Source organism: Nicotiana tomentosiformis, chromosome 1, assembly GCF_000390325.3.
Source record: "Nicotiana tomentosiformis chromosome 1, ASM39032v3, whole genome shotgun sequence".
Lineage (NCBI taxonomy): Eukaryota > Viridiplantae > Streptophyta > Magnoliopsida > Solanales > Solanaceae > Nicotiana > Nicotiana tomentosiformis.
Window position 1 is genome coordinate 114,765,713 of NC_090812.1, and position 18,030 is coordinate 114,783,742.

Consider the following 18,030-nt stretch of genomic DNA (forward strand, 5'->3'; position numbering starts at 1 on the left):
TTTAGACATAGGGTCTCCACTCACTAATCTCTTTTCCAATACAGGGCCTCCACTCCCTAGTCTGCTTTTCCAATGTAGGGTCTCCACTCCCTAGTTGATGTTTATTTTAGACATAAGGTCTCCACTCACTAGTCTGTTTTTCCAACATAAAGTCTTCACTCCCTAGTTGATGTTAATTTTAGAGACATGGTCTTCACTCCCTAGTCTTTTTTCTAACATAGGGTCTCCACTTCCTAGTTGATTTTATTTTCAGGCATAAGATCTCCACTCCCTAGTCTCTTTCCCAACATAGGATTTTCACTCCCTAGTTGATTTTATTTTAGACATAGGGTCTCCACTCCCTAATCATTTTTTCAACATAGGATCTCCACTGCCTAGTTGAGTTGATCTTAAATGAAGGATACACCATTTCGAAGAATCATGTTTTCCCGTGGCACACCTATCCCGACATTTTATTGCTTTCAATAATGAAGTAGTATAGAGTTCTGTTACAAATAACTCACGAAATTTTCCTAGTGAAAACTGGGGCAGAAAATTTTTGTTTGTTTTGGTATCTGAGCAGGTTTTACCTCGAGGCACGGGGTTTGAGATAACCAAAAGAAGAAGTGTCGAACCAAAATAAAGAAAAAGAAAAGAAAAGAAAAGAAGTGAATCCAAAATGCAGAAGCAGGTGATAGGATATGGACTACTCAAGACATGACTAAAGTCACGAGCATTGCATTTCCCGTTTTGACTGCAGCTAGCAAGCATCAAGATTCAGATCAGAATCTGTGTGAAGAACCAGCTAAGACTCAAGATCAAGCTTCAAAAGACTTATATAAAGGAATCTTGTAACTCATAGTTGATAGTTTTGTTTAGTTTCTTTTCATTTTGATTTTGGTGTACGTTAGAGTTCAGCAAGCAGCAACAACAACAACAACAATTAACTCACAGTAGTCCCAGCTACCAAAATTCTCAGAACTATACTGACCTGATTCCTTTATAGCCAAGGATATGTAGGCAACCTCCGAAGCAAGGTTCAGTCAAACTTTTTCAAAATGCTTTCGAATGGAGTGTCAAACATGCAAAAATTGCTCGCTTTATCTTTGCCCAAAAACTCTTCATGTTTTCGATAAAAAGAGGGGTAGCTGTGAGCACGTAATTTTTGCCCGCAAAAAATACTCCCAGAAAATCCACAAAAAATATATTTTTTCTAATTGTTTTGACTTTTATAGAATTTTTAATGGATTTCTTTTTAATTGTTTGTTTGCATTTAGTTTCATTTTTATGCATTTTAAAACCATATAAAATACCATAAAAATGTTCAATTCTTCATTGCATAGCATTTTAGATTTTAATTGTATTTTTAGGATTTAATCACATATTAATTGCATAATTAATAAATGAAAATCACAAAATACCCTAATCATGTTTATATTTTAGCTTTTAGTTTAAATTAATTAGTGTTAAGTTAATGGAAAATAAGTAAGGTTAATTTTGCAAGGTAGATTAAGTTATGATCTAATTTAGGATTTTATTTAATTTGCTTAGGATTTAAAAATCAAGGAAAAAGAGAGAAAGAAAGGAAGAGGTGCCTTTTAAGCTTCAAAAACGGACTGGGCCAGCTCTGAATGGCCCATTTGCTTTAAATCACCAGTCCATCTGAAAGTCCGACCCAGCCCAATCTTCACCTCCAACCGGACCCTCCCCCCTCTTAAAAAAACCCTATCTTCCCCTTTACAAAAAAAGGACTGAGCTGCCACCCCCACCTCTCGGATTCTCTCGCAATAGGGAGGGACTTCACTCTCATCTGGAAATACACACAATTCTCACCTCTCTCTTGGATTCATGGATACACACACATAGAAAACTGGGATTTCGAACAAGATTTGGGGAGTAATTGATTACTGAATTTTCAAAGTTCTATTTCCTCTTCCTTGGATCTATAAAAGGTTGTGTGAATCTCGCATTTTGTGGCTGTTTGTTACTGTTTCTGTACCGGAAAATGTTCATGTTGCTCTGTTTAGCTAAAAAATCTGGAAAAAAATTGAAAATTCATGAGCAGCTGAGAAAGGTTTCTGCAATTCAAAATTTCTAGCTAAAGTCTGAGCTTCATATCACTTGCTATCTTCTGCATTAAGATTCACTTTCGTCTTAAGGTACTGTTCGATTTCAACTTTGTAATACAGCTTGGTTAAATAAAGTTCACAATGTTGTTGAGTTTTGCTTGTTCAAATTTGAATATGTCGCATGCCAATTCTATACTTCCATAGATTATTTGGATGATGATATTCTAGGTAATTTATATGAATTGAAAGTGTAAATATCTGTTTGATTCGGGGTTCATAATGGATTGGTATATGAGCACTAAAGTAACTTAAAATATCTTAATGATAGTTTCCCTTTTACTGTTTTCCTCTTGATGAATGTTTGGCAATCACCTGATAGCTAGTCTAATGATGATCAAAATAAGGGATTCAGAGGTCAATAATTGCATAATTGCAGATCTGGCCACGGGTTGGTCTGATTTACATTTTAAGACCTGAGTGAAGTTTTATCTCTGTTGGGCAGTGCTGTTAGGGGTTTGTAGCTATTAGACATCAGTTAGAATTGAGATCATAGTGAATGTTAGCCAAAGCTGTATTCTTCAGTGGAGTATGAATGTTGTAATTTTAGCGAGGTAATCTATAATCGACAGTATAGTTGTTTGGATGGCTATTCGTGCAAATTATGAATGCTTAAACTGATAGAAGCTCATCGCTTGATCATTTACTTTTATTTATTGAGCTATAACATTGCCGTCCAGTTATTGAACAATATAGTTGGTTTTGTAAAAATATAAGGCATGTAAGCTAGTAAAGATTTCATAAAGCATTTGAACAAACTAAGTTAAGATAATGGCTTTCCAGATTCGCAATCCTCAAGTGTAAACTTATTAACCGACGCTTTATCCCAATAATGTTCTTATCAATTGGCTTTGGATCCATCTCAAACGTTATATACCTTATCCATACTTTTTTTTCATAACCAATGACTTTACAAGACTAAGGAATATGAACATTTCTTGAACACCGTTGTTTGCTTTAGGTGCGATTAATAAATCATCGTGGCCATGGGTACGGTTTCCGTGGCATGGTCACGATACGTAAATCCCAACTCAATTGTGCGTTTCACGTGACTTGACCTCAACTTCAAATACTAATAAAAATAAACATGTTGTAAATCGCGGGTGCGTTTCACGTGGCGTGATTCGCAATATGTACGAAAACAAACGAGTGCGCTACATTGTGACTTATTTAAATAAATTCCATGAATCCCAAAAGCAACAAATAATTAAAAGTGGTTAGAAAGTTAAAAATGCACAATAGGTTTTAAACATGTAATAAATCATATAGTTAGGCCAATTATTAATAGTTGAGCGACCGTGCTAAAACCACGGAACTCGGGAGTGCCTCACACCTTCTCCCGGGTTTAACAGAATTCCTTACCTGGTCTTCTGTGTGCGCGGACTATAAAATGGAGTCATGATTTTCTCGATTTGAGATTTTAAAATAAACTGTTGACTTGGGACATCATAACAATTATCCCAAGTGGAGACACTGAATGAATTAAATAATCCCATTTCGAAAAATGTCACTTTAATTGAAAAATTCCCTATTCTTCTGAAAAAAGTAGTTGTGACAGTGTTCATACCTGAACTTTGGATTGATATGCTTAAATAGTAAAAGGATTATGTGCGCATTCCCACATCTCGATACCTTTAAGTTTAAAATAATTATGTTTTAACCGTGTGTACATTCCGTACCTTGGTTTAACATCTAATTTCTAAGAAATACCTTGTGTGCATACCGCATCTAGGTCAAAATAACCAATAAAATATAAGAATAGCCAAAAACTGATTTAAGCCTTACATTAGTCAATAAAAGCGACCGTGCTAGAACTATGTGACTCGAGGGGTGCCTCACACCTTACTCTTGGTCAACAGAATTTCTTACTCAGTCTTCTGTTTTCGTTGACTATAAATAAGGTGTCAAATCTTCCGTTTGATGATGGATTCAAATAAAAAGGTGACCTGGAACACCAAAACTCAATTCCAAGCGGCGACTCCAAATAATAAATAATCCCTTTTCAAAACGTCACTTCAATTGGAAAAACTCTTCTAACTCAACCTCGTAATAGGGTTGTGTGGGAAAAACGAGGCGTGACAGTCTTGAGATGTGATCCATAATTGTCGTTTGTTGCTCTCAAGATTTTGACCGTTTCAACGTGTTCATCATCCGCATCATTAGGAGCTGGACTTCTCACATGTCGAGGATTTTGACTTTCGCGAACTGGAGTTGTTTCATCTCCTGCATTGCGGGTTTCGCTGGTTGAATCATCACATTGAAACACATCTTCACGTTCATTGTGAGCTCCAACATTATAGGAATTATTGACATTGTTAGCTGCCATATCTAATTTTTCTTTTGCTAAGAAAGGAATCAAAATTTGTTAGTAATAGATGAATGGATCAAATCAATTACACAGTTGTCTATGTCCCACGGTAGGCGCTAAACTGTTTACCCGTAAAATGGTACAACTGGATTTGTAACGCGATTTATAAACACATGAATTAATTTGACCTAGATATGAAATAAATAAGAACATAAATAAGATTATAAAATGAACTTAAAGGAAATACAAGCCTGGCTACGAATTTTAGCTTCTCCAGTATCAAAAGTAAGAACAATATTAAGATCAAGGTAGAAGAATAATGTTATAGAATGAGAGCTGATTCAAGCTTTTGTGTACATAATATATATTTTTTCCTACAATGGGTACTAATTCTCCTATTTATAGCTATATTTAGGGAGACAAGATCCCCAAATCAAGCTCCTCTTGAATAAGAATAAAACCGTCATTGATGGCTGCATAACAGTTGGCTATAAATGCAGATATTCTATGTAACAACTGTTTATTGAATGCTATTCGATATCAATTCTTCAAATCTTTGCTATCGGTTACCCTGTCTTCGGAATTCACCCAACACCGGTCACATGCTTGCAACCGGTATCAACTACTTGCTGACTTACATGCTACCTCTTTTTAGCTCCACGTGTCATCTCCTCATTCATCCAACTGTCAGTAATCAATTTTATGCGTACACCGACATTGTGGTTCGCGATCATACACCTTAAAAAATAGCTCCATTTGTTTTCTTCTTTCTCTCTGAAAAAAGTATTACTAGTTATATGTCATGAGGGTCTAATTATTTAATTTTTGGTGTAAATTTGAACATAAATATTTAACATAAAATTTATATATTCGTTGTAAAAAACCCGATGATTTTTCAAATAACATTTTTATCGCCTTTTAACGACTCAAAAAGGAAGGGAAAACAAGGAATATACTTCTTCTCTTACGTCGTTTCCTTTTCTTCTCCTACAACAGGCTCTCTGAGTACACAGCCGTAAGTTTTACACTTCCCTCTGTAACAGAGTTAAAACCAAGAAAGACAATGGCTTCAAAGCCATTACCTACTCGCTCAACCTTTATTGATAAACCTGTAGTAAGTACCCTCTTTTCCCCCACTTATTTTTTTCTTCCTTTTTATGTGCCAATATATTGAAATTCACGCATGTATATCTAATGCAAAAAATATTGTATTTTTGATTTTAATCAGGTTCCGGGTGATGTGATTTTGGATCTTTCTAAGTTGACTGACCAAACCATTAAGCTGGGTGGCGGTCTCCAACAGGTTTTGTTTCAGTAGGGTTAATTTCATATGGATGCTTTGATTATTTTTAGTGTAGCTACTATGACTTTCTGAACTCTCCATGCTGTGGCACATGGATTTTGATACATTTTGGTATTTTGTTCAACACTTACTAGCAATGAGTAAAAGAACTAATTTTCTTCCACCATTTTCCCTGCATATGGTTCCCTTTTATATAACTCGAACAATTTCATTAATATAACATCAAGGTTGTTTGAAGAATATGTTCAAATTGTGTATATGACTCAATTTGTATCAACAAGAGTCATCTAAAGTTTGCCCAACTGCCTAGAGAACATGATTTATTATCTCCTTGCACAAAAAAATACATATAAAAAAGGTTCCATTTATACTTTATACATCACTTTTACCATTTTTTCCTTCAGCAAATTGGGATCACTACTCAATGCAACCAAATGCTAAAAACTATGTACATTTATAATGCTTTAGTTCTTCTCAAATTCAGGGTGTCCGCCAAATCTGTCAGTGATTCTGGATCATTTATATACTTGACTTTACACCACAAACTCAAATTGGAAGATACCGTTCTTGCTATTTTGGGAAAATCTTCTATTTCTTTCATTCCATATGTACCAAAAAGAGATACATAGGCAACATATTCAAGCTAGACACTGATCCTGTGAGATCTCCAACTTGTGGTTGCTTCCCCCACCGTTCTGGGACATTTCCTGTATATATGGCATTTTTCTTTGTGGATGATAGTAATCGATTTAGCATTATTTGAGTTATGGTTTGAATATTGATACTTGAGAAATTTCTATCCTACTTTTAGTATGCTCAAAATACAATGAGGCAATACATCAGTATCTTAGATTTTCTAACTGTTGTTAAGATAAATATCTCTAATCTTCTATACATATTTTTGCCGCTTTGGCAGGACCATGACGCTATAACTGTGGTCAAAGCTGGTACTTTGAGGTTTTCAAAGCCAAACAAATACTGGATTGAAAGCTCACACAAAAGAGTAAGTGCAGTGCTATTTTTCTAGAATTTTTTTTGCTGACGAGAAATCCCTTTGGTGCCAACCCTTAGGGAAACACAAAGCGGATGAGTACGAAGTAACATAATGTAGCACTTATTCACTGTTTAGGTCGAATTTTTTAAATTGATGTAACTCATCAGCTTTGAGGTCGTACTATAGTCTAAATAGTTGTAGTATATAAGTTGCTCTTTTGCTAAAATGAAAATTTCATATAATGTTTCTAAGCCAATGTGCGTGGATCTACAAAATTTAATCTCTTAAATCAACTATTTGCAAAAAATTTCTCTCTTGGGAAATGAGCCCTCCCTCCCTCTCTACTTGAACCATGTTCCGACGACTTTTCTTGTTAATATCACTCTGTTCTTCACTGGGTTCACATGGAAAACAAGACTTTCTTCATTGCAGGTGATAAAATCTTTTGAGCTGATCGATTCAGTTGAATGGTGGTTCGTTTTAATTGAAAGCGGCATGCGATTCTCGGCCAAAATCAGATTAGACGAGGAGAACCTTCGTCGAGTGTGTGGAGCTTTCAGGCAAGCATCAAGAAGTGCAGGGGATCATTACAGGCGATGGGGATGGAAGTCACAAGCATACACATACATAGTGTTTCTAAATTTTAGCCCATATGGCAGATTCATCAGAATAGAAACTTGGACATGTGATAGGAAAAAAACAGTAATTATTCCCGAATCAGTTTACAATGGGGGATGAGGTGACATTGCTAATTAGATATTACATTTTCTGGAGGAACTGCCCACAAAGAGATACAAGCAGGCTTATGCTCCTCAGATAAGATCATATGTTAATACAACAAAGATCACTCAGTGGCCGGAGATCTCAGCAACGAAGGCAGGAAATGTGGGAAACATCACAACAAAAGTAGCCGACTTGAATAAGTGGAATATTTGTGCTGGTATTAGTCACGCCTCTCTCACAACCAGTTTCTATTTGAGTTTCCTTCAAGACAAGAAGCGATGAGAATACATGTTGGTGAATGGTTTTGGAATGGTCGTCGTCTATCTCTTGAGTGGTGGTCACCGGTGGCAGGAACTGATTTGGGATGATCAGAATACAAATGGGTCAAGGCTTTTGGTATTCCCATCCACGCGTGGTCACTTGAACCTTACTATTGGTGATCTTTGTGGTGGTTTCGTCGGAATTGATGAAGGCACAAAGCATCGTAGCCACTATTTCTGGGCAAGAATATGTGTCAATGCTAGCAGGAACAAATGCCCAGATAAAATCGAGCTTGATGTGGAGGATTGGAGGTTTGAGATCTCGATTTTAAAGGAAGTTGCTTCCACACGTACGCCATTTCCAACTAGAGTCCAGTTACAGGGGAGAAGTGCTGGAGATGCAGGGGAGAATAGACCAAGGAACGTCTCGGGTATTGTGGGGTGGCATAAGATAACTTTAATTTAAATTTATCTGGTCCCACTCCAAGTTATATGGACACTAGGGCTGATAAAAAATATCCTCTGACAAGGCCCAATCAAGCAAGCTGCTCAGGAGTTAAAAGCTCTGCATATTTGGGCCTAATAGAAACTCAGTCTTGTTATTTCAAAACCCCAAGTCAGAAGGCCCAAACAAAGGGCAAATCAAGGAAGGCCCAATCAGTATGGAGAGTAAAAGACCCTAGCCCCCAAACTCATAGCAACAACTCTCCAAATATCATCAAAACTTTGCCAAAAGACAACTCATAGAAAACTCACATCCACGGAACTAGAACAGAATCATCTTCACATGCCCATCAACGACACTGAAGTTGATAGAAACTCAGTCCTGTTATTTCAGAGCCCCAAGTCAGAAGGCCCAAGCAAATGGCAAATCAAGGAAGGCCCAATCAGTATGGAGAGTAAAAGACCCTGGCCCCCAAACTCATAGCAACAACTCTCCAAATATCATCAAAACTTTGCCAAAAGACAACTCATAGAAAACTCACATCCATGGAACTAGAACAGAATCATCTTCACATGCCCATCAACGACACTGAAGTTGACGACGAAGCAGATGATAGAAACTTTTGTAAACAATCTCACGAGTCTTTTAAATCGTCTAAATTGGTCAGATGCTGCCTCGACAGCTCTTGTTTGCCCAGACACTGATTCCTACGGTGAGCCACTCTACCTCCCCTGGCATGAGGAGAATCTCCTGCAATCACAAGTAGTTCAACATCCCAACACAATAGATACTTCCAGATGGACAAATTTGGTTATGGGTAAAGCATGCAAAGCTTTTGGGATTAATGCAGTTGGGTTCGAACATGAAATCTTGGATTTAATCTTGAGGATGGATCAGAACCGGCAAGCTCAAATTCAGAAAAGAGGGCCATCTGCCACAACGAATAAAAAAGGGAAGAAGAAAGGGGAAATTGAGGTGCAAAATTTAATTAGTGAGATTAACTATGATGAGTGTAGTAGCAAAAGGGGCATGTATTGCAAGATTGTATCAAGATGAAAGTTAAAATCTTAAGTTGGAACATACATGGTCTTAATGGTAGGAAAAAGAGAACACTTTAGCATCACTAGTCCGAAAAATGGAGGGCAGATATATTGTGTCTATAGGAAACCAAAATGGAAAACATTCCAACTAGTTTCATTCATCATATTTGGGGGAACATGTAGGCTGGATGGGTAGAGTTAAAAGCTTGTGGTACTAGAGGTGGCATTATCATCCGATGGGGTAAACGATTGTGGAAATGCACCGACTCTCGTCAAGGCAACTACCCAAACTTGTATGCTTGAAAGCATGCATGCGGATTTTAGGTGGTCTTTTACCGGAGTGTATGGCCCACATACCAATTCTGAGAGGGAAGATTTATGGCTGGAAATGGGTGATTGGAGTGGACTTTAATGTATGTAGATCCACAACTATTAGGAACTTTATAGAAACTATTTTGGAGCTTCAATTAATTGATCTACCTCTACATGGGGTACAATACACCTGGAAAAGGGGAGAAGACATTCTACATGCATCCATGATAGACAGATTTCTTGTTTCTACATAGTGGGAAGAGAGCTTCAAAGCAATCAAACAACTGGCTCTTCCAAGACCAATTTCAGACCATAGACCATTGTTGTTGGAGTGTGGAGAATGGGACTCTATACACTCCTATTTCAAGTTTGAAAACATGTGGTTACAACAAGAAGGGTTCATAGATATGTTGAAAGGGTGGTGACAAAGTTACATTATATGGGGTAGTCCTGATTTCATACTCGCTCAGAAAATGAGGAATATGAAAAAGGACATCTCCAACTGGAACAAGGAAATCTTTGGTAACCTGGAAGTCAGGAGAAACAGAGCACCGGAAGAACTTGCTGGATTAGAACATATCACAGAAAATAGAATCCCAATACAATTTGAGAAGCAGAAAATCTGGAGTTTAAGGGAGTTGGAGGAACTAGCCAAAGCTGAAGAAACATCTTGGAGACAAAAATCAAGGTGTCAATGGTTAAAAGAGAGTGACAGGAACACAAAGTACTTCCAATCAATTGCTAACTCTCACGGAAGATTCAACACTATCGACAAGCTCCAGGTGGATGATGAATTAATAGAAGACAAGGCAAAAATCAAAGAAGAGATTTTGAGTTTTTATCAGAACCCGTACACAGAGAATGAGGGATGGAGACCAACAACTAACTTTGACGAAGTTGCTACACTTTCAGGGGATGACACGGAGATGCTAGAAAAAACCTTTGAGGAAGAAAAGTGCATAATGTTATTCTTTCATGTGCCCCAGATAAAGCTCCAGGTTCAGATGGCTTCACAATGGTTTTTTTTCAAATATCCTGGGAATTTAAGAAACCAGAGGTGATGTATGGCTTTTTCCCAAAAATCCTGGGAATTTATGAAACCAGAGGTGACGTGGGCTCTCAATCATTTCCATCAGCAATGTTACATGGTGAGGTCATGCAATGCTTCTTTCATTGCCTTGATCCCTAAAAAGAAAGGGGCAATTAAGCTCAAAGACTATATGCCAATAAGCCTTAGTGGAAATGTTTATAAGATTGTGGCCAAGCTGCTAGTAGAAAAGTTGAAAAAGGTTATTGGTATACTTGTGTCTAGTCATCAGAATGCCTTCATCAAACATAGACAAATCACATATGCAACACTTATAGCTAATGAAGCTCTAGATTAGAGGATTAAAACTGGGGATCCTGGTATTATGTGCAAGCTGGACAGGCTTTTGACCAACTCAACAAGTCCTATCTAATCTCTATACTGAGGAAGATGGGATTTGAAGACAAATGGTTAAGGTGGATCAAATTCAGCATCTCTACAGTCAAATACTCAGTTTTAGTCAACATGGAACCAATGGGCTTCTTCTTCCCTAAAAAAGGGATCATGAAGGGAGACCCACTTTCCCCTTTCCTGTTCATTTTAGCCATGGAGGGGCTAAGCAAGATGTTGGAAAAAGCCGGAGAAATGCAGTGGATTAAGGGATTCAAAGTAGGCTCCAATATTGGGAACTCAGTTACGGTTTCTCACTTGTTATATGCTGATGACACTTTGATCTTCTGTGAGGCAGATAAGTCACAAGTTATGTACCTAAACCTAACTCTTCTCCTCTTTGAAGCTTTGTCAGGGTTACATGTCAATGTGCTGAAAAGTATAATTTACCCTATCAATCAGGTGCCAAATGTAGAGGAGCTGGCAGGCATTATGAGTTGCAGTATTGAGACTCTGCCTACATTATACTTGGGCCTACCACTAGGTGCTAAGTTCAAAAACTATGAGGTATGGAATGGGATCATTGAAAAATTTGAGAAGAGACTAACCTCCTGGCAGCTTCAATATATATCCATGGGTGGCAGATTACCCCTCATCAGCAGTGTGCTTGACAGCATACCAACGTACTACTTGTAACTGTTTCCCATTCCAAAGAAAGTACTAAAGCAATTGGACAGATTCAGGAGAAACTTCCTAGGGTAATAAGAACACCCACAAGTTTCATATGATAAAGTGGGATAAAGTCACTCAGCCAAAATGCAGTGGAGGATTGGGAGTTAGAGATCTAGCAACCCACAATAAATGCCTACTAATGAAGTGGCTTTGGAGATATGGCACGGGAGAATCAAGCCTATGGAAGAAAATGATCACTGCCAAGCATGGGAAAAGAGATAACTGGAGCACTAAAAGTTCTAATGCACCTTATGGTGTGTGTCCTTGGAAGTACATCAGTAAATTGGAGAATGACTTCTTCCAGTACATCCATTTCAAACCAGGCAATGGGGTTCACATAAGATTCTGGAAACTAGGATGAGTATCCTAGCCTATATCAGATTACTGTCTACCAGAATTCCTCTATAGCTCAAAACAGAAATGGTAGCAACTGGGATGTTCAATTTAGAAGAGCAGTGCAAGACTAGGAAATTGATAGCCTATTTGATATGCTATCAAAAGTGGAGGGGTACAATATTGATGTGAGCCAACAAGATACCATCTGTTGGGGGAATAAGGGGACCTTCACAGTAAAAGAATGCTACAGGCATATTGGTTCCCAGAACCAGGTGCTAGATGCATGGCCCTGGAAGTTAATATGGAAGACCAAACTACCTATCAAAGTCATTTGCCACAACTGGATTGTCCTCAATGAGGCCTGCTTAACTCTCAAAACAACCTCAACAGAAGAGGTTTCCAGTTGGTCAACGAGTGTTATCTATGTCGGGGAGATGCAGAAACTGTCAACCACCTGTTTTTGCACTGCCCTGTGGCTTCTGACCTTTTGGAATGTGTTCCTCTGCATTTTCGGCCTGAATTGTGTCTTGCCACAGAAGATGAAAGAGGCTCACCTGAGCTGGAGTTTATGGAGAGTTGACAAGACCATAAAAAAAATTTGGTTGATGATCCTTGGTGCTATTTTTTGGTGTTTATGGAATGAAAGGAATAGAAGTTGTTTCGATGGAATCTCAACTCCAAATCACACTTTCAAAGCTATTTTCCTACTCAATCTTTTTTGTTAGACTAAGTTAGCTCCTCTAATTAGCACTGACCAATTTTTGGACTTTGTCTCCTTGGTCTTAGACTGACACCGTAAAGGGAGCTATAATTTATATATATATATAAATTTCTTTTTTTCTTTTCTGCATTTCATTACTTTTGTAATTTGTATCTCCTTGATGCCTTTTGCTAATGAAACACCTTATTTCATTAAAAAAACAACTATTTGCACAAGTCCGTTAATATTACTATATCTGAGAGATAAACAAGATTATCCAATTCAGAATTATCCGAGTCTTTTGTGGTTTTTCTTGTACTCATTTAACTCGGGAAAATAATGAAATTACAAAGTTAAACATATTGTGTTGAACCATGGACTGAAAAGGGAGCCATAGTACTAAATGATTCCATCAGTGATACTTGATTTCTACTGTAGTTTTGACCGTCTTCATTTGTTTTTGACTTTAGATTAGGATGATCTCTTTTTCTTGAGAAAGTAGATTAGGATGCTCTCTTCTAATCGAGTTGAACTTTCTTTCATTTGCTGATCCACTGTAATATATTTACAGTATATACCTTCCGTGGGGGACAGTGTTCTTGGAATTGTGGTGGACACAAGAGCGGATGTAAGCATTTTTAATTATTTTAAAACTGCTGCTTATTCTTCTTATTTGCAAGTAATATCTCTGCTTATTGTGAGTTCCTTATTTTTGATTTCTTTTGAATAGTTATAATTACTTCGGTCCTAGCTGTGTCCTTAATTCTACTTACTGCAGCGTGAACTCTGTAGCGGCTACACTTCTAAGTTCTTGAATACTATCTGCATTTATGAACTATTCTTTTTCAGCATTCCACTATCCTTTTCTTTTAAATGAGTTCAGAAGTCAAGGTCCTCATATTCCTTTTTTTCCGATAAGTAATAACCATATATTAATATCATTATCTTTTTGACGAGTTGCCTTTGTTTCTGGGGAACTATTTACCTGTCTTCTGTTTGCTTTGTATAATTGATGCTTTGACTAGGAGCTTCCAGCTGCATTGGATTTTTTGCTTGTGTAGTATGTGCAACCAGTGCATGAATTTTGCCCCTAATATTTGAGGAGGTTTATGATGTGTTTTTGGATATTTAGTGTAATTTGTTAAAGTTTTGTTGAAGCCAACTGTAGGGTTTTAGGTTCTAAACCACCACTAAGGACACATCAGCGGATGTTGCGCAAAAAGGGAAGGGTAATGATCCAAGTCTGCTGGGGAAAAAGTTTTTCTTTGGAGTGTATTGATCATTGACCATGTAAAATTACATTCATATTACTGTCATGGGGAGTATATGTTGATAATTGACCATACAAAATTACTTTCATTGAGGTAAAAGGTTGGTCCAAAAAATTTCTCCTCTATTTGCTAGTACTTTTGATGAGAGATTTCCTGTCGTTTTGTCTATTTTCCTGTCATTTTCATGAAGTCATTACCTGGACAAACTTTACATTGATCATTAAGATCTATGAATTTTCTTTGTACACTTCAAATTCACTTTTGAGTTTTCTGGCAGAACTTTTTTGTGGACATAAAAGGGCCAATGATGGCATTCTTGCCCGTGCTAGCATTTGAAGGAGGGACTAGGAGAAACATACCCAAATTTGAGGTGCAATCCTAAGTTCCATGATATTTGCTCATATTCTTTGTTCTTTTCTCCTCTGATTTTCTTTTTTATGATAAGTAATTGTGCAAGTATTTAATAATTCAAATGGAGATGCTTCTTGCACTTTTATCTGATTGCAATTTTTCACTTTATGAATCTTGATCATTTGAAATTGAATGACAGCTTTAGTGTTTAACGAGATAGATGAATTAGAAGGCTACTTCCGAATGGGGCAAGCTTGACTTTCCTTTAGTTGAAAAGTTAATTTTTTAATAATTGCTGGTTGCTAGTTCAAGAATTGCTTGATGTTGCCACTTGAATTAGAAGAGATCACATTAGTTCATTGATAGCAGTGTAATTTAATACCCTCACCCCGCCTTTAAGTGAGTAGCAGTCATGCTGATATTGTGGCGTTATAGGTGTTTTTATTGAATGTAAAAGGAGATATTGTGCCAAATGCCTTTGAGAGCAGTGCTTTCCTCCATGGTGGCAAACAAATTACTCGACTACTTAACTCATAAATTTTATGCGAGTGCCTCTTAGTAACTGGCCTTCACATTACTTGTTCACTTGTATAGATAGCTTTATATGGTATTCACATCCAATATGCCTGGATAAAACATGTACAGTTCTACAGCTATAACAACAACAACTAACCCAGTTTGATCCCAACAGGTGGGGTCTGGGGAGGGTAGTCTGTACGCAGACCTTACCCCTACCTAATGCAGGTAGAGAGTATGTTTCCAATAGACCCTCGGCTCAGGAAGGGCAAGGAAGGAAGAAAAATGGAAGAGAAAAGAAAAAGGGAGAGATAAAGGATAAGTAGTACCCAATAATAGCAACAGGAAAATACAATACCTGAGGCGAACAAAACCACATAACGTAATAAAAATCTAAGAATATGAAGAAATATGCATGCTACTAAGACTATCGGTGAACAACTATAAACTACCCACTAACCTTCTACCTTAATCCTCGACCTCCACACCCTCTTATCAAGGGTCATGTCCTCAGTGAGCTGAAGCAGCGCCATGTCCTGCCTAATCACCTCTCCCCGGTACTTCTTAGGCCTACCTCGACCTCTTTTCAAACTCTCCATGGGCAACCTCTCACACCTCCTGACAAGAGTATCAATGCTTCTTCTCTTAACATGTCCGAATCATCTTAGCCTTGACTCCCACATCTTGTCCTCCACGGAAGCTACTCCCACTCTGTCCTGGATAGCTTCATTCTTAATCCTGTCTCTCCTGGTACACCCACACATCCATCTCAACATCCTCATCTCTGCCACTCTCATCTTCTGCACGTGGGAGTTCTTGACTGGCCAACACTCAGCCCCATACAGCATAGCCGGTCGAACCACCACTCGATAAAACTTACCCTTAAAGTTTTAGCGGCACATTCCTATCACACAAAACACCGGAAGCGAGCCTCCACTTCATCCATCCCGCTCCGATGCGATGCGCGACATCTTCGTCAATGACCCCGTTACCCTGGATAATAGACCCGAGATACTTAAAACTCGCTCTCTTGGGGATAACTTGAGCATCAAGCTTAACCTCTACGTCTGCATCATGGGTCCCGTCACTGAATTTGCACTCCAAGTATTCTGTTTTGGTTCTACTCAGTTTGAAACCTTTAGATTCCAAGGTCTGTCTCCAAACCTCCAACCTCGCGTATTCTGTCTTGGTTCTACAGTTCTATAGCTATCCTTTCAAAAATCTTCAGTTGGAAAAATGAGTTGATTTCTGAGATTATTAGCCGGGAAGTGTAGAATAGAAATGAAATAGAGAATAAACAAGAAAAGAAGAATGAATGAAGAAGCAGAAAAGAAGCTCAAAGGATAATTTGCAGAAGACGACTTGCACAAAGAAGAAAAAGAACAAAAACTCATCTTGACGAAGAAAAACAATAAGGAAATAACCCAAGGGAAAAGCAAAGATAGTAGAGTCTTAGCCATTGCAAACCAGAGAAAAGGAACAAGACAAAAGCCATAGAGAGAATGCTCAAGCATATATGGAGAGGAATCCCAGTACTCAATTCTGTTTATCCTTTATTCTGTCCCCCTCTCTCTCTCCCTCCCTCTCTCTCTCTCTCTCTCTCTCTCTTGACGTCAAATTCAAAAGATGTCAAATTCAAGCGCTGATTTACTTTTTAATAACACTGGATTTTGGATTTACCTTTTAACCTCAATGTAAAGTTTGTGATTACCTGGACAAAAAAATGATGATTAGATTAAATCTCGATCGCATGAAAGAAAGTTATATGACATGAAATTTTTATGTGAGTTTGTCTGATCAGAACCATGAATTAGATTTGGTCCAATTTGTTTATGTACTTAAAGGTTGAAATTGCTCCAGTGAGCTAAAAATAAGAAAAGGGAAATAAAAACAACTTGATAGGTGAACTAACTATTATTCCACAACAAAAGAAAGTTATCCAGTATAGAGCTTTTCATGTATCATTGTCAGGCTGAGTTTTTGCTTGTAAACATGACAGCACCATCTTATTGCTATTGTGCAATAAAATGACTTTCTTTCTTTCAACAATAAATCGATATTGTACTAATTAAAGAAAAGGACTATTTGCCTACTGGAACACCAATTAATGTCATGTCCCCATATTAAATTCGAATAAACCATAGGATTTATCTTAATAGTTTTTCTTTCAGGTAGGTACTCTAATTTATGCCCGTGTAGTCAAGGCCAACACTGGAATGAACCCTGAGTTATCTTGCATGGATGGTTGGTGCCTTCCTAATTAATTTGCAACAGGAGTTTTTGTATTTCATAATCTATCTGCTTTTATTCCTAATTTTCAAATAATTATCTTATTCACTACAGCTTCTGGAAAAGCTGCCGAGTTTGGCCATATCAAGGGTGGCTATATGTTTGAATCGTCAACTGGTTTATCACGGATGTAAGATTCTGTTTTGGCTTTAACTTACAACACATATCTTTTCTCAGGTTATACTGTAAACTTGCTGATCAGAAAAGAGACAAGAAAAAGGTTGAAGGTCTTGTTACATGCTATTCAGGCTTAAGCTACATGTTCATCCTTTTTGTATTTTCTTCTTAGGTTGCTGAGTTCACCAACATGTCCAGTTCTTGAGGGTCTTGGAAAGAAGCTAGCTTTTGAGATAGCTGTTGGTTTAAATGGCCGTGTGTGGGTATGAAATTAGTTCTCTTTTTTGTTGCGGTTGGTCAGGTTCATTTCTTTCAAATTGTCAATTAGTGCTTCCTTTTTCAATTTAGACATTTGTTGTGCTATAGGTAAATGCTGAGCACCAATCCACAATCATTCTTGTTGCAAATGCAATAATGAACTCTGAGTCCTTGACTCCAGTGCAGCAAAAGATCATGGTGGAGAGGCTGCTTGATAGAGTAAATTGAACTCAATTCAGCACTTTGACCATGTAGCCAAATGAATTCATGTATAATGTGTTATATGGGTTGCGTCCATCCAATTCTTCACTCATGTAACTGCACTGCTTGTTAATGTGATTCCAGTGAGAGTATAATAGCCAAAGGGTGTAACTTATATGAGTATATTTCGATGTTTAAAGACGACTGTCTGTCTGTGGTTGTATTTGTTCTTCATATACCAATACCAATCATTTCTTCATATCATCCAACATATATATAACTTGAAATTATATGACTGCTCAGTTTTGCAATATGAATTATTCCTTTTCACGAGATATATCTACATGGGTCG

At 37.6% G+C, this 18,030-nt stretch overlaps 1 protein-coding gene across 3 annotated transcripts; it reads left to right on the forward strand.

Annotated features, from left to right (window-relative positions):
* The first annotated feature begins 1,721 nt into the window (after positions 1-1,721).
* LOC104106936 (uncharacterized) lies at positions 1,722-17,942 on the forward strand. Of its 3 annotated transcripts, none has more exons than XM_070190065.1 (10): positions 1,722-2,138; positions 5,410-5,527; positions 5,642-5,716; positions 6,633-6,719; positions 13,247-13,303; positions 14,224-14,316; positions 16,985-17,057; positions 17,157-17,232; positions 17,392-17,482; positions 17,568-17,942. In XM_070190065.1, exons 2-10 carry the CDS (start codon positions 5,477-5,479, stop codon positions 17,583-17,585), a joined length of 621 nt encoding a protein of 206 aa, XP_070046166.1. In that variant the 5' UTR covers positions 1,722-2,138; positions 5,410-5,476; the 3' UTR covers positions 17,586-17,942. The 3 variants fall into 3 exon arrangements, with proteins under 3 accessions (XP_070046166.1, XP_009613891.1, XP_070046170.1); XM_009615596.4 differs by having other exon boundaries at positions 1,723-2,138; positions 17,586-17,942; XM_070190069.1 differs by lacking the exons at positions 1,722-2,138; positions 5,410-5,527; positions 5,642-5,716 and adding an exon at positions 6,079-6,434 and having other exon boundaries at positions 17,586-17,942.
* Positions 17,943-18,030: the final 88 nt, after the last annotated feature.